General features: G+C 52.9%; 1 protein-coding gene across 5 annotated transcripts in view; it reads right to left on the reverse strand.

Annotated features, from left to right (window-relative positions):
• Positions 1-8,976, reverse strand: part of IQSEC1 (IQ motif and Sec7 domain ArfGEF 1) — a 388,374-nt gene extending 379,398 nt beyond the window's left edge. For 2 of the 5 annotated variants that reach the window (XM_074033017.1, XM_074033018.1), the window contains exon 1: positions 8,421-8,790. In XM_074033017.1, coding sequence (XP_073889118.1) covers positions 8,421-8,698 — 278 coding nt within the window. In that variant the 5' untranslated portion in view covers positions 8,699-8,790. Of the gene's footprint in view, positions 1-8,420 lie in introns of all 5 variants that reach the window. The other 3 variants (XM_045384714.3, XM_045384713.3, XM_015446296.3) reach the window with 2 other exon arrangements.
• Between the last annotated feature and the right edge of the window lie 8,480 nt (positions 8,977-17,456).

Here is a 17,456-nt window from a genome sequence, read left to right on the forward strand (position 1 = left end):
GGTCCTGTTCAGCCTCGGGCTGTTCATGGGCTCTGCAGCCCATCCGTGAATCTCATCCACACACATGCCTGTCCCTGGAAGGGTCCCCAGCACTACCAGACACATGCAAGGACCCTCCTGCCCTGCTGGTCTCAGGACACCCTCTGAGCAGGCCCTGTCTTCTGCCCTTAGCAAGTCGTGCTCCTGCGGTTCCCATGGAGGGGGCGGGCCCAGGCCCCTTGGTTCTCCGCAGGTGTGATGCTCTTCACGCAAGTAGTATGCAGAGCAAAGGACATCTAAACCACCACAGGCACTTCCAGCAAAAGCTGGGGCAAAGCCAAGAGAGGAGGCCCCCATCCCAACCCTCCCCTGCGACCACATGTCCCAAGTGTGTCCTGCATGAATGAAGATGTGAACAGCAGCTTTCTGGGAGCTCAGCAAGTGTTCATCTAAGGGGAGTGGGGAAGTCAGACCAACTCAAGAGAGGAACACCCAGCACTGGCTGCTGAGTGCTGCACAGCTTAGAGGACTCTCCCCGAGCACACTGGCACCCACTGCCCATAGCAGCCCTGCCAGCTGGGTGCAACCACTGTCAGCTGCTTTGCAGAGAAGGAACTTGGGCTGTCTCCAGGTGGGTGACAAAGCTACGTTCATTCTGGCTTCTGAAGCCAAAAATCTGGGGAAGGGACCATGCCACATTTGGAAATGGCCCCCAATGTTTCCAAAACATCTACACCATGCAGTGAACAGTTCTGAAGCAGCCCGGCATGGTGGTGAACTGCACCGGCCCTGGAGGCAGACAGACCTGGGTGTGAATCCCACCACTGCCACTGGGTGACTGTGGGCAAACCGCTTAACTTCTTTGAGCCTCAGGTTTCATATATGCAAAATGGGATGAGGACAGTTCACACTTGTCACAGGGTTAGAGCATCAACAGAGACACAGAGAAGAACGTGCCCAGCATGCAGCACCTAGAACAGGCTCAGTTATTGCTGTGGCCTCATTACAATCAACACATTCTAAGTTCAGGTGCAGAACGACAGGCTCTGATCCATTCCTTTGTGGATCTTGCCTCATCCAAGAGGGAAAGCCGAACACTTCAAAATCAGGATTCAAGCTAGGCCCAGCTTGGAGGGCAAGGGCCAGTGGGCCAGTCTTGTCCACCAGCCCCCAAAAACTGATATCTAGGTTCTAAGAAAGGCAAGTGCCCTAGGCTGATCTCACCTGGTCCAGTTGCACCGACCTGTTACAACCAACAACAGCACCGCCCAGCCCCTCACACACCCCAGGCACAGACACACATGCTGCTTCCCCTGCCTTGACACCATCCTCCTCCTCTCTCCTGCTCTTTAAGTCTCAGCTCAAAGGTACCTCCTCCAGGAAGCCTCTGTTGACACCCGTGGGTGGTCACTGGCTTCCTGCTCTGGGGCTGCACACCACTTGGCCCCCGCCCTTCCTCCCTGACCTGATCTCTCTGTAATCTTCCATATACAGGTCTCCATCTCCCATTTGCATGATGTTTCCAAGTGGAGGCAGTTGGGGAGCTGCCCTAACCGAGGACAAGCAGCCCAGGAACGGGTGTAAGTAGAAGAGGTGGCGGTCAGGTGCAGCCAGTGCAGGGCCTGGCTCCTGGGCCACAGCAGGTGCCCCACCAATGTGAGCTCCCCATCCACAAGGTTCCAGACACCTCCAAGGACGGAGGGGCATGGAACATAGTAAATATTCCAAAACCTTCATTGCAGAACCCAGGGGGACAGTGTTCTGCCCCATATGGCTCTTGCAACTTTTCTGTATGTTTGAATATTTTTGTAATAAAACACTGAGGGAAAACAATCCTCAAAAGCATTCTTTTTTTTTTTTTTTTTTGAGACGGAGTCTCGCTCTGTCACCCAGGCTGGAGTGCAGTGGCCGGATCTCAGCTCACTGCAAGCTCCGCCTCCCGGGTTCACGCCATTCTCCTGCCTCAGCCTCCCGAGTAGCTGGGACTACAGGCGCCCGCCGCCACGCCCGGCTAATTTTTTATATTTTTAGTAGAGACGGGGTTTCACCGTGTTAGCCAGGATGGTCTTGATCTCCTGACCTCGTGATCTGCCCACCTTGGCCTCCCAAAGTGCTGGGATTACAGGCGTGAGTCACTGCACCCGGCCTCCTCAAAACCATTACTGATGCCCTGGCTATTCTTCCCCCTGGAGCCACCACCTAATGCCGGGTCACAGGCAACTCCCGTATCTGCTCTCTCTGCATGGAAGAGGCCTTCTCCATTTTCATGGGGAGAGACAGCAACTCAGAGAGGCTGGGGCTGTTACCTGGAAAGTCCAAGCAGCAGGGAAGTGGCTGAGGCAGGGCTAGGATCCTACCAGCCTGCTGCAGGGACAGGGCTAACTGCTCAGGAGCCACCTATGGGGGCCTGCGGGGTCCCCAGAGCAAGGCCAAGGCCGATGGGCTGGAGAGAGGCGTTGGCAACCTCAAGGCAGCAGCTGTTTCCCGATGAAAACAGAAGCACCCAATGTTTGCCATAACTGGCCCGGTGCATCCTGTTGGAATATCCACCCCTCGGAGGGCAGCATTCAAACTCTCAAGGCCTTGTTGCCTCAGAGCTTCCGTTCGAATCACTTGGTTGCAGCCTGGCCCGGGTCTGCCCTAGGCGGGGGCAGAACACTGGAGGCCCCTGAACTCGGACTGCCTCCTGGCCCCACGACAGCCTCTGCTCCATTCCAATTAGGTCAACTCCTTCTCCCCTATTCCAGTTCTTGCAGAACGCCTGGCTGGCCTGTGTTGTTTTTTCTGCTGCTCTGTGGCAATTATACGGCTGACACCCTGACAAGCTTAGAATGGTGCACTTCCCAAGTTAGGCAAAGCGCTGCTCCTTAAAAAAAAAAAAAAAAAAAAAAAAAAAAACCACACAGAAAATAAGACACAAAAGACCGGATCAGCTGTCAAAACAATGTCATAGACAAAACAGCTGAGAAATAGCCACCCAGCTGGCAAAAAATGTTGATGTCCCCAAATGCCTGACTCCGGGCCCCTCCAACGTGACCGACCCCTCTCACTCCTCCTAGCACGGCCAAGCCTCCTGATCTCTGCAGGTGCAGCGAGCCTGAATCCAGAAAGGGGAGGCGAAAACCAAATGTCAGAAACAAGTAGATCCCAACTTTATTTCACACACAGTGCCACTCGCTGTCTTCCTCAGCTCGAGCTGGATAAAGAAACATCTCATGGTTTATTTTCCAGGTTGTAAAATAATAATTTGCCCAGTTTGTCAGACAGCTGGGAGAGCTTTGGAGACACACTCCTTCGTCTTTCTGTGGACTCTACCATCTGCTGGAAAATGAGAATTGCTCTCCCCACTCCCTTGGAGTTGAACACATTTTGTCCCATCAGGACAAGTCTCCCAGAGCACACTGCAGCTCGTTCCTGACTTGGGGACATCCTCCCCAGCACTGGACACAGGCTTTATCTTGGCAGGGAGAACAAGAACATTACTGAACCAAAATATGATACAGTATCTCCCTCCGCCCTGCCACCCTTTCTGCCAACTCAGAGATCAGAAAAGAGCCCTCTCGCCTCACTCGGTCTCTCCACAGCCCCCTCCTCTTTGCTAAGGGGGGACAGGAAATCCCACCTAAGTGCCCTCAGACCCCCAGCCCCTGGCCCAGCATTGCTTCCCGGCTACTTTGAAGAACAACACACTTATCGGGGCTCCCGGCAGGACCCTCCTGAGGGCGGCTTCCTGTGTCATCAGTCTGCTGCCCATTAGGACAATCCAGTCTCTGCTTGCTGCCCCCTCATCAGTGGCCACGCCGAGCTTGCCTCTGAACTGACGTGCCGCCGTACGGTTAATGTCACCACGAACCCGGGAAGAATACTAGTTTGGTAAATCAACAGAGCCTGAATGCCACTGAAAACCTCCCCCAGAGTGAGTCACCAACTCAGAGCGTCAGAAAAACGTCCTCTCCCAGTGATATGACAGCACTTAAGGGCTGGAGGGGAGCAGAAAGTGAGGCAGGCCGCTCCACTGGGCTTCCCCACCCCCACCCCCAGCCTCCTTAGGCGATGTTTCCTTCTGCCAAGGAACTCTGAAAGATCAAAGGCTGGAAGGGATCATCTCATTAAATCCTTGCCCCCTCTGCACTGCCACCCCACATGACACCAGGAGCCCTGCCTTGGTGACAAGATTGCACACGGCAGGGCGGAAACCTCCCATCTGGGCTTTCTCCAGCTCAAGAGGCCAGGAGTCACCAAGATCCTGGGAGATGGTCTGGCCATTTGACAGCATGAAGGGCAGGTGGTGGGTGGATAAGAGCTGGGGGGAGGTTGGGCAAGGTGGCTCACGCCTATAATCTCAGCACTTTGGGAGGCCAAGGCGGGTGGATCACCTGATGTCAGGAGTTTGAGAGCAGCCTGACCAACATGGTGAAACCCCATCTCTACCAAAAATACAAAAATTAGCTGGGCGTGGTGGCGCCTGTAATCCCAGCTACTCAGGAGGCTGAGGCAGGAGAATTGCTTGAACCTGGGAGGCAGAGGTTTCAGTGAGCTGAGATCACACCATTGCACTCCAGCTCTGAATGACAGAGCAAGACTCCATCTTGGCAGGGGGCGGGGGGCAGGGGGCTGGACAGGGAGGCCGAGCCAGACCTGGCTCCACCCCCTAGCCAGATGGGAGAGCTTGGGCAAGGCCATGATTTCTGAGCCTCAGATTCCACATCTGTAAAATGGGAGCAGCAGCTGCACCTGCCTCACAGGAGTGATGAGACAAGGAGATGACCTGACCAAGGCACAGACCGCAAGCAGGGCAGGCACACAGGAAGCCCCTGGTGGATGCAGCCGTCGGCCCCATCCCGGCTCCCTGGGATTTGGGTCTGGGTGGTTGTCAATCCACTTGTGCCTGCTGAAGTTCAACTGACTTTCTAAAGGAAAATGCAATGGCCTTAATCGATCCCTCTGGCTTCATCCACTCAACAAATCTTTACTGAGTGCCTATTATGCGTCTGAACCTCTAGTGAGCAGACAGCAATTCCAGAAACAGATCACTAGCATGTAGCCAACCAGACTTTGGATATGAATTCTGATGTCAGGGAAAAAGCATAGCCAAATAATCAAAGTAACCACAGGCATCCCATCACTGTATTTTTTCCTGTTATCATCCTGTTTTTCCCAGAGCTGAGAAATTCACGATGGTATTTTTCAGGGAGCGTCAAGGCATGAAAGAGCACTCTCTGAGAAAGAGTTTAAAGGTTTCTGGACTTGGACGCTTCCGGCACACAAAGTCAACCTGCCCACGGACTACATGGGTGAGGCAGTGCCAGGCTAACTGTTGTCCCAGGACTAGGCTGCTCAGTGGTCTCTCAATTGCATCTATCCATCCCCCCCCGAGTCACTGCACCTTCTGTCTGTGCGGCGGGCTGGGGGCTCCTGACTCAGGCCAGAGAATCTGGAGGCTGAGTAGGAGGTCAGCCAGGCCTGGCTTAGCCTGGCATGCTCGCCAGACCCTCCCTCACAGGGCCTCTGTGTGCAGGCAGGGGAAAAGGGGACCTCAGTCCCCAGCAGGAAGTCAATCCTGATGCTGTGGCCTTGCATGGCCCTGTCGCCTTGGGAAACCCATGCTCAACCCCCACCTAGCCTCTGGGCAGCCCTCTTCACGGTAACCCATTCCCCTCTCCATGCCTCCTGCACCCGGCTCCAAAGTTCTCACCCCCTGCCTGTACTCAGCTGGCCCCAAAGAAATGAGAAACAGGTGGACGATGAAAGAATCTGACCTGCATTAAGCACTTACAGTATACCAGTTTCCTCCATGCCCATCTTTGCTTAATCCTCAAAAAAGTATGGGAGGCAGCTATGATCATTCCTGCTTTGCCTGCATTTCAGAAAACCCGAGGCTAGGAGGGGTAGTGTGACTTGTCCCATGGTCACCAGATGGGAAGTGCAGGGCTGGGCCTGGGACCCTAGTTTGTCCACTCATGTTGGTCTCTCCACACAGAGTTGCTTATTCTCTTCCTCTCCTCTCCATTCTTCCTCTTATGTTTCCAAGCACATTGATAATGAGTCTGCATACAGCAGGTGCTTAATAAAAGTCCTCAAGGGGATTGGTTATCCCATGTTCCTTAGGCATAAATCACCTTGCTCTACAGATGGGCAGTAGGACACGTCCAACCCATGGTTTGCAGAGCAGTCCCGGGGGGCCCAGAACCCTACGCATGTGAGCAGGCTGCATGATGCACCCGTCCCTGTGAGTCTCCTGTGAGAGGAGGAGACCCCAGCACTCTCCTTCCCAAAAGACTAGGGAGTGAATCAGATGTACAAAAATGGACCCAGCTGCTCCATCTTGAAGAGAACCTACCCACAGCTCCTGCTCACACCAGGACTGCCCACAGCTTTGCTGCTCACCCTGGGGCCCAGGCCCAGCAGCAGTGGGTGTCCTAGGAGCTAGCTAGAGATGCAGACTCCGGCCCGCCCCAGACCCACTGGCTCAGCATCTGCATTGTAGCAAGATTCCCAGGCTCCTGGTGTACACGTTCAAGTTTGAAAGCCATGCTCGACCTAGACCGTGGATTGAGAACTGTACTGCTACCCTGCTTTCCCTAAAGGCGATGCTCTCTCTCATAGACCAGGGCTGTGTCTCCACTAAGGGGAAGCCAGGTGGACACAGAGCCAGGGGCTTCTGAAACGAAATCCCAGCCTTCCCATCCTGGCTTCCCCCGGCCAGGGGCTGCCTGGATGCAACCCAGATGCCCCAGGACAGGACAGATGTGCTGCCTCTCAGCATCCTCCTGTCCCCTGCGTGGTCACCAGGGGTGACGCTGAGGGGAAAAAGGAAGCCATTCCCCAGGGTGGTGGTGTGAGGCATGTGCCAACCAACGTGTCACTGTTTCCCATGAAAGCAGGGACTCGGGACCTACCCTGGTGCCACCTCCCCAAGCTGCTGAGGACTTTCCTTGGGCAACCCCAGCTTCTCTTTTCTCCTGGTGTGGGGGAAAGGGCCCGGGCCCCTCTGAGACCAGCTCCAGGAGACCCACAGCTGCTGTGGCAGGACTGAAGAGTGAAGGGAGTCTTAGAGACTCCGGAGGGCCAGGAGTGGGGCCCAGACAGGCAGTGGGTGGGGTCTCTGCTTCCTCCCAGTGACACCAGTTAGGAGCTATACACACACCCTGCTCCTCCCTCCTCATTCACGGAGAGCAAGAGTCTGACACACACACAGAGCCATGCGATCACCCACAGCCCGACCCCATCCTCACAATGCTCCTCCAAAGAGCCCCCCAGCCCCATTGGCACCGCCCAGAGCCAGCACACCCTCCAGGCAGGGCAGTAAGCAGGGCCTGTCCCATGGCCACAGTCACTGCAGCCCCCCTGGGGTGGGAAACTCGGGTCTCCATGACAGTATTGGGACTCCTGGGAATCAGGAACCACCCCCCATTCTGGGACCACGGCTAACTCCTCCCCCATTTCCACCCTGGAAGGGCCGCCCAGCAGGAAGACTGTCCTGAAGCCCTGACCACGGCCACTCCCCCAACCACACAGTGATTTCTAGTCTTCCCCAGGCCAACTCATAGTGTGCCCCGGGTGATCCCGAAGACAGAGAAGCAGAGGGGCAGGCAGAGGGCACAAAGCAGCAGAAACCCCGCCCCAGCGGCACCGAAGCCTACCAGCCCCTTTGTCCTGCCCCAGATGGGCGCCCACAGGTCCACAGGGTGAGGCTGCTCCGGGTTTCGACACCCACACCCATGGGAGGCAAACGGGAACCCGGCCGGCGGGCTGCGAGCCGACAGGGACGCTGGGGTCCAGGCCTGCTGGACAGCCCCGCCCTGTACCTCTCCCCATCCCTCACTTAATCCTGGGTCCGAAATGGCCCCGGGTAATCCCTGGGCGAGGCGGTCGGGAATTAACCCCAGCCTTGAAGTAAAAGACGGAGGCGTCCAGAGAGGAGGGCTCTGCGCGTCCCGGACTGGACACAGCGCAGAGTCCATTCCAGGGACACCGCGACCCGCAAGCGACCCAGGCTCGCTCCAGGGCGGGATTCGCGCGGCCCGCGACCCCTCCCTACCGGTCTCGGGATTTCCGGGTCGGGAGTTCTGGCCCTGCTGCTGCGAGACCTAGATCCGCTCCCCGGACAGACCTCCGCCCGGTGCAGCCGAGTTCCGGGGGTCGCCGACTCTGAGTCCGCGCTGCATCGCAGAGCCAGGCCGGCGGGAGCGCTGGGCAGCTCCCTGGAGCCCCTTTCCAGGGAGCGCAGTCCCCACCCGAGATCGAGCTCCGGGTCTGGGAGGCGACCCCGCCAGAGAATCCCAGGGAGCCCCTAGGGGTCTGGCGACGGGCGTGGGCGCTCCCGGACCGGCCACACGCCCCCCGCACCCGCCCGCCTGCCAGCCAAGCCCCGAGGGAAGCCGCGGGCCCCAAGAAGTTCCCACGCCCCCGGCACACCCGCCGCCCCGGGCCCCGCTTACTTGTCTCGGCGACCGCCGAGCTCTGGGATGGCGCCGAGCGGCTGCGGGCCGGGGCCGGGACTGGGGCCCGGGTCGGGGCGGCGGGCGCACGCAGCCAGGTGTCGCCGGTGTCGCTCCAGCAGGCCGGCGTTCTCCCGGCTCAGCCGCGCCACTTGGCGCTCCAGCTCCTCGATGCGCCGCCGCCGGCGCGCCAGCAGCTCCTGCTGCGCGGCGACGATCCGGGTCAGCTCCTGCAGGTACTCGGCCGCCTGGCCGGGGGGCTCGGCGGCGCTGGCCATGGCCCCCCGCCCGGAGGCCGGCCGCGCCTCAGGCGAGCGGGCGGCGGGGCGGCGGCGGCGCGGCCATGGCTGCGCGGCGGGGACGGCGGCTCGGCGCGGCGCGGGGCTGCCGCGGCCCCGCCTCGGCTCCCGCCTCCGCCGGCGCCGCCCCCGGGGCCCCCGCGCCTCCTGCTCCCCGCGCCGCCGCGCTCCGCCGCCCGCTGCCCCGCGGACGAGCCGGGGCGGCAGGGCGCGGAGCTGCGGCCGCCGCGGGCAGGCAAGGAGTTTTGCAAAGTGCCGGCCGCGGCGCGGGAAGAGGCGGGGAGGGCGCCGCCTGCTGGGACCGCCCCTGGGTTCCGCGCCTCCGCGCCAGGCGTCGGGGACCGCTTCATCCTTCCGCGGCCGCCTCGGGCGCCTTAAATCAGAAGCGATTCCGTGAAATACATCTCGAATCCAACAGAGGACGATTTTAGGGAAAGTGTGAATAAAAAATAAACAACACACGAGACCATTGGCATTTCTTACTGATCTGAGTCTACTTAAAACACTGGATATGGGCAGGGTGCCATGGCTCACGCCTGTAATCCCAGCACTTTGGGAGGCCGAGGCAGGAGGATCGCTTGAGCCCAGGAGTTTGAGACCAGCCTGAGCAAAAGAGCAAGACCCTGGCTCTACAAAAATAACAATAAAATAATAAAATAAAACACTAGGAATGTTTAGTACTTGCAGAAGCAAGACGTTTCCCCGGCCGTCCCTTCCCAGTTGCAACCAGAAGGTGGCCCTAAAGTCTCCATGGTTCTATTTGTTGAGCTGCCAAGGCTCAGGGGCCCAACCTGGCACTCACACTTGGGGCGGGGGAACAGACAGCCTGTGGAGGGAAGCCCAGCCTCTGCACGGGCGTGGAGATCTGCAGCAATTTGTTTTACCCCTTGGAGCCTACGTTTCCTCAGCCAAAATATTTTCCATTTGTTGATTTTTTTTTTTAATCTTTGCAATTTTCATACACCAAGTTTCTTTGGGGTTAAAACTCACTTTTCTATCTCCTTGACTTGAGCTGGCTTATTTCTGTAGCTGGCTTATTTCTGTAGTTCCGTTTTCTAGTAAATGCATTTAAGGCTATAAATTTACCTCTGGATAAAGCTTTAGCTACATCTCATATGTTTTTTAAGCTGTTATTTACATACGGGAGGCATTGCCTTTGTTACACCAGCTTCACTGCCACTTGGTGTTCCATATTCATGTTTGTTGCTATCCCTCCACCCCCAGGAGAGGAGGAGACTGCATAGAGAGACCTCAGACCCTCCAGGGTCCTCAGGCCTCCTTCGGTGTCCCATCTCGGGTATCCCATGGGCAGGGCCCCCAGGCCCAGAATGGCAGTGGGGCCATGTACTGGAAACCTCAAGTTCCCCAAGAACTGTTGTACCAGGATGAGATCATACGCCCACCACCCTGAATGAAAACTCAACACAACTTTAAACTTGTCCCTCGTTTCTAAGACACGTCCTGTTCTCAAGATTAATGTTATCTTTATAAATCCTATCATTGCCTTTTGAAGAACACCATTAGATACCATCCTATTGGTACATGTACAAATCATTTATCATTTTGGTTTATAAATTTAAAATATACCAACATCTTTGCAACTCTATTCTAATATCTCCTCATTTTATAATAACTGAGGAGCTTCCCAAAAAGGGATCCATGTAGCCCAGGCTTCTCACAACCTTATGGGAGGCCTGACCCTGCAGTTGCACACAGGTCTCCGCCAGTGTTTGGGGCTGGAGGGAAGGCAACTCTAAACCCTAGTGCCTGTCGGTGAGGATCACAGCTGATGGACAGAGCTGCAGGGGTTAGGGAAGGAGCAGCCAGGCTCCCCTTCTATGCTCAATGCCTATGTGGAGCCCCCAGACACCCCTTCCAGCTGTTCCCGATTGCAGATGACCCCACATCTCCATCTCTGCACTGCCTCCTTGCTCCCTGAGGCAGGTCACCTTGCCAGTCAGCAGACAGAGCACCCAATGTGTACCAGGCCAGTGTGACACCAGACACCATAAGGGGAGGAGGCCTCAGCCCTGCCTTTCAGGAGCTTCCAGGCTTGGCCAGGGCAGAAGATGACAACAGGCCAACAAGGTACTGTTCAAGCCTCCAGGCAGGAGCACTGCACCCGAGGCCTGGGCAGGGCCCTGTCCTCCTGGAATTGCCACTCCCCAGGCTCCGAGGCAAGCGGAGAGGTCCTCAGGGCATAGGTGGTGAACACCAGCAGTGGCCTGGCTCCCTGGATTCCTCCTTAGGTGGTGGGAGTGGGAGCAGGGAGCCCCTCAGGCTTGTCCTCCCCCTCTGCCTCACTCATCTGCCTTGCTTTCCATTCCTGGGACTCAGGGGTGTTCCAGTGACAGCCAGCTCCCCTGGAGCTGGAGGTTACAGCGGAGTCTGCCATCAGCAATGGGGCCAAGTCCACCCTCCTTCCCAGCTCGCAGGCAAGAGAGGAAAAATGCCTGTCCCCACCAGAGAAGGGAGGCCTCTTCTTCAAAGAGCCTCAGCCAGCCACTCCTTTAGCAAATGTGGCTGAGCATCGACTGTGGCCAGGCTCTGGGCCCCTGCTCTTTAGGAGTTCTCACATGGAGACAGAGAGTGAGCAAGGGGGATGAGCAGGCACAGGCCAGAGCTATCTTACAGGGCCCCACACTCAAGCCCTGTGGTCTCGTCCTCCAGCCTCCCTGCTCTGACCCCCGCATGCAGTGAGTTAATCGGCTTCCCACCTGCCTCTGGACTGGACTCAGGGCTCTTGGGCACCCAGGGGTCTCTCCCAGTCTCACCACATGGCCCCGAACATAGGAACACTGATGAGCAGAGGGCAGATGAGACACAGAGGGACAGGATGTACTGCTTTCACTCAGCTGGCAGCACCGAGCCATCAGAGCAATTAAAGGCCATCCAGTTCAGCTGCAATCTCTCATCTAAATTCCCACGATGTTCAATAAAAGAATCAGAGCCTCTAGAGTCCTTGGAGCACCGTGTCATGGATGCCGTGGTCGCTGCCCAGGTTCCCCCTTCAAGGTGAGGCCCTTGCCTTGCCCCAGCTCACAGCAAAGACCCTCTCGGGAAATTGTCCTGTGCTGACAAAATCTTCAAGATTACATTCCCCTTCCCAGGGCAGCCCCCAACTAGCGACTGGTCCATGCAGGAAGACAACAGCCTGGCCCCTTTGCCTCAATTTGGGCAACTCTGCAGGGTCATCCTAGCTCCAGAGCTCCTGTGGGATTAGCCAAGCCTCTGTAGGATTCACACTATGGCCCAGCCTCTCCCTCTGCCAATCCTGCCTCTTCTCTCCTTCGCTGGTGCCGGCCCCTGGGCTCTCCCCAGGAAACCTCCTGTGTGCAAACCTCCCTCTCAGAATGTTTCCCTGGGAGGTGACCCAGGACATTCTCCTTCCCCTTCTCTCCCATCTTCACACCAGTCCTTTGACCTCGTTAGGATTTATAGGATGTGCATGTTAGTCTGTAACTCTAGTTAAGGTCTCCCTGCTTTGTATACAGATACATTCTGCCACCTGAAAAAGCTGATCACCGGCATTTCCAATGAGATAAATTCGAGGCCAAGTAATTTAAATTCAACTGCAGAAAGGAAGATGTGAGTGTGCACTCCAAAAAAATGAAGGTTACAAAAATATGGAGGAGGAAACAGAGAAAGGGGAGGTATACTATGTATAATCATTTGTTAATTTTCCTATTATTATTTACATCCAGCTTCTCAGTAAGATCATCGAATCTTTTTAATATTGTCCTTTTTATAATAAATTAATTTTTTTCCTTAAAAACCTTCCCCTGAACACTCTCTGACTCACTACTATAATTTGAGCTGACTGCTTCCTGGGCCTTTACACAGCTATTATTGGGGATTTCTTGGCATTACACTTCTGAATTGAGTCCACTCTTTCTTGGATCCTGTATATTCTCTTTCTTGGATTCATTTTCTACTTTACAGAGTATATCCTCAGGCAATTCTGACAGACACAGCCTATGGGTAGGTCTCTGAGTTCTTGTGTGTCTGAAAGTATTTACTTTGCCCTCAGACTTGATTGGTAGTTTGGCTGGGTGTAGAATTCCAGGTTACAAATTAGTTTCCTCAGACCAGGGAAGGGTTTGCTCCATTTTCGTCCGTAACCTAGTGCTGCTGATGCCATTCTGATTCTTGTTCCTTTAGAGAAGAGTTCTCTTAAGAGGGTATTTTCCCTGATCAGAACATTTGAAAATCTGGTGTGGGATGTTTTTGGTCATGAGAATGACTGACAATGCTCTGATATTCAATGGGCAGGGCCCTGAGATACAGCACACAGGGAGTGTCATCCAATACAAACTATCCCACTCACATCACCAAAAAGCAAAGCAAAGCAGAAGGACTTACACTACTAAGTTTCAACACTTAGTATAAAGCAAGAGTAATCAAAACAATGGGTACCAGCGTCAAAAGAGACACATAAATTGACAAACTAGAAGAAAGTCTCAAAGTAGACCTACCCATATGTGGTCAATCAATTTTTGACAAAGATGCCAAGGCAACTCAATGGGTGAAAGGATAGTCTTTCAATGAGTGTTGCTGGGACAACTGCTGGGATAATATGCAAAAAGAATGAACCTCCACCTCCATTTCAGAGTATCTACAAAATTAACTGGGACTAGATCACAGAACCCGTGTAAGAGGTAAATAGGTACAATTTCTAGAAAAGCTCTTAATGGCCTTGAATTTGGCAAATATTTCTTAAATGTGACACCAAAAGCATGAACTGTAAGTGAAGAAAAAACCAGCAAATTAGACTTCACTGCAATAAAAAAAAAAACTTGGTCTTCAAAAGAAACTGTTAAGAAAATGAAAAGATAAGTCAGTCTGGGAGGAAATATTTGCAAACTTGATATCCAGCAGAGGACTTGTGTGTAGAATATACAAAGAACTTTTACAACTCAGTAAAAACAAGAAAAAACACCCAATTAAAAATGGGCATACATTTTAAACAGATATTTCACCACAGATATATAAATGCCAAATAAGCAAATTAAAAGAAGTTCAATATCTTCAGTCATTAGGGAAATGCAAGTTAAAACCCCAGGGATTTAGAGATGACACCAACAGCAAAGCAATAAAGGAAAAGGAGATAAACTGAGAAACAGCAATATTGAAAGCTTCTATATTTGAAGGACTTCAGTAAAGAAAATGACAGAAGAGAGAAAACCCACAGAAGAGAAAATGTTTGCTGTTCACGTTCCTGATTAGAGACATGTATCTAGAATACATGAAGAAATTTTACAACTCATTAACAAAAAAGGCAAATAACTCATTTAAAAATGGGAAAGGATCTGAATAGACATTACTACAAAGAGGATATCATAAACACAAGGAAAGATGCTCAACATTATTAGCCATCAGAAAAAATGCAAATCAAAAGCTTGACACACCACTTAACTGCTTATACCCACCAGGTGCAACCCACTAGGTTGGCTGGAACAAAAACTACTGGCACTAGCAGGTGTTGGTGAGGAGGGAGAAACATTGGAGTCCTCATACACCGCTGTCAGGAAAGTAAAATGGTGCAGCGCTTTGGGAAATTGCCTGGCAGTTCCTCAAACATGTAAACATTTAAACCTCATGACCCAGCAATTCCACTCCTAGGTATATGCCCGAGAGAATGGAAAACATTATGACTCTTGGAAACATCATGCTGAGTACAAGAAGCCAGTCACAAAGGACCACACGTTGTATGATTCGTGTTCAGTGAAATGTCCAGAACAGGCCAATCTATAGAGGCAGAAAGTAGATTAGTGGTTGCCCACAACTTAGGGGCAGGAGTGGAGGGTGAAGATTTCCTTATGGGGTAATGAAAATGGTCTGAAATCGATTGTGGTGATGGTTGCAAACATCTATGAGTACTCTAAAGGTCATAGGGTTGCACACTTCAAAATGGTGAGTTATTTGGCATATTTGCTGCATCTCAGTAGAACTGTTAGGGAAAAAACTACACTGAGATACCACTGCATACCAACTAGAGTGGCTTAAAGTAAGAATACTGGTCATTCTTTCAGTGTTCCTGTGAGGGCTCACCCTGGAGTAGGGCGATGGGGTGCAGTGAGGGTAGGTAATTGGCTTCCCCACACTCAGCATGAAGCCCCCCGCCACAGGAGCCCTGTACTGGGTCAGAGCCCTAGACACACCTGTCCAGGGAAGCCTTGCCAGCTTCTCACCTAGGCTGCAACCTCCAGCCAAGGGCCTAGCCCAGATAAGCCACAGATCACTGGGTCCTTGTTGAAGGAAGAAATGTGTGAATCGGTGCCACAGGCACGGTGGAGACATGGCTCTCAGTCCCATAACTAAACTTGACCCCAGGACAAAGGTTGCAAATGGGGCAGCCGACATCCCAGCCCAAGACAGGCAGCGTTTAACATAATGAGTATCCACTGCCACCATTTTAAGGGCAGGAGATTTCATGCAAAGAATGTAGCCTTGGGGTTCTCTGGGACAGGCCCCACCTGGCTACAGTTGTCTCCAGGTGAATGGTGGCCACCTCCCCTGAGGCCTTCCCTTCACTGGTCTCACAGGAGCATCAGTTTTCTCACCCCTAGTTCCCACAGGCCTGCCAGCCCTGGTGCTGGGGGCTCGGAACCGTCCTAGCATTCACGCAGTTCACCCTTCCTTGCTGTTGTGAGAGTGGTGGCTGGAGGCTTTCTGAGGCACAGACCCATATCAGTGACTCTTCTACCCTGTTCTGTTAGCCAAAGCAAGTCAAGAGGCCAGCCAGGCACACAGCAGGGTCTCCATAAGTGACACCGTCACCTCCTGCAGCTGTCCCCCACCTCCTAGCCTGGCTTGAAGCCAGGAAGATGGAGGGAGGAGAGAAGGGGTGCACCCTGAGGACACCCAGCCCGCCTGGCTCCTTGGAGGCGGAGCAGGAACCCACCTTCCTGCTGTGGCTGTCCCACCTAGCCACCATCAGATGCCCTCTGCTATTGATGAAGTTGGGTGCTTACATGGTCATGTTTACCAACCCCTGGAGGGCACTGGACCATGGAATCCATGGCCCAGTCAACCCTATGTTGACTGAAGAAAAGATCAAGCTTTTAGAAAAATAAAGTCAATTTTTTTTTTTTTTTTTTGAGACGAAGTCTTACTCTTGTCTCCTAGGCTGGAGTGCAACGTCGTGATCTCGGCTCACTGCATCCTCTGCCTCCTGGGTTCAAGAGATTCTTCTTCTGCCTCAGCCTCCTGAGTAGCTGGGATTACAGGCATATGCCACCACACCCGGCTATTTTTGTATTTTTAGTAGAGACAGAATTTCTCCATATTGGTCAGGCTGGTCTTGAACTCCCGACCTCAGGTGACCCACCCACCTCAGCCTCCCAGAGTGCTGGGATAACAGGCGTGAGCCACCGTGCCCGGCCGAAAATCAGTTTTATGTAGAAGCTTGAGTGAGGACTATAGACTGAGGCCTGTAGCCAGGAGCAGCCCTTTAAAGAGGCTCTATCAGGCCATTCCTGCACAGCATTTCAGCCCATGGCTTATATACAGGTGGTGGAGGGTTAATGTGCACAAATCCACATTAAACTTGTTCAGAAGTTACATTACAGCAGAGTCACGCCTAGGTTTGGGTGTGGGAGTGCATGTCTTTAGCATAAGCACTAAACCCAGCAGACGTTATCTTAAAGTGTAGGAGAAGGCAAGGACTGGGGTTATTTCACTTCTAAAAAATAGTGACTCCGGTCAGAGATGTGGGAGCCTTGTGATCTAGCCTGCTTTGCCTTCAAAATGTCTTTCTGGAGAGCTACACTTTATGCTGACAAGCCAAAATGAGCAAACATGGCTTCTTAGGTTTGTTACTTTGTCTAACAAGTTCCCTGTTTTGTTCATAAATCAGCTATCAGTTGCATTTACAAGACAAGCACTTATTGTCTTATGTAGCCAAGAAGACTCTTGCCTAGGAAGGCGGGGAAGCTTCAATGGTAGTTGTATGGGGCTCAGCATGCATACTCTGCTATTTTGCAGAAAACACACCGGATTGCGTCTACTTTTAACTAGCACGATCTGGGTTTTGTTGTTGTTGTTGTTCTTTGTGACATTGCCATTTCCTGTACCTAACACAATACCTCAACAGGACTACCACAAGGATATTACAGATTATAGGTAGCAATACATATTTAATAGCATTAAAGTCAGTTACAGATCAAAAAACCCATGATAATGATTTAGCAAAACTGGAACATATATCTGTATCGTTTTTTAAAAATCAGTTGTAATATTTTTCCCCTTTTGATACCCATATTTATTACAGTCTTTTTATGAAAAACAATTTTGGACTAGAGCTAATTGCAAGTGTTTTTGGTTTTGTTTTTGAGACAGGATCTCACTGTGCCACCCAGGCTGGAGTACAGTGGCACCATCATGACAGCTCACTGCAGGCTCAACCTCCTGCACTCAAGCGATCTTCCCACCTGAGCCCCCTGAGTAGCTAAGACTACAGGCTCACATCATCACACCTGGATAATTTTTAAATTTTTTTTAGACACCAGGTCTCACTACGTTGCCCAGGCTGGTCTCAAATTCCTGGGCTCAAGCAATCCTCCCACCTCAGCCTCCCAAAATGTTGGGATTATAGGCGTGAGATACTGCACTCAGCCTGCAAATGTTTTTAGAGAATAATTTATAACAATAACTGTGGATAATAAAACTTAGAATAGCCATGGTTAAAATCTGATGAAAGTTTTTAATTGACAATGAAATTTAGTTATTTCTGTTT

This window comes from Macaca fascicularis, chromosome 2, assembly GCF_037993035.2.
Source record: "Macaca fascicularis isolate 582-1 chromosome 2, T2T-MFA8v1.1".
Taxonomy (NCBI): domain Eukaryota; kingdom Metazoa; phylum Chordata; class Mammalia; order Primates; family Cercopithecidae; genus Macaca; species Macaca fascicularis.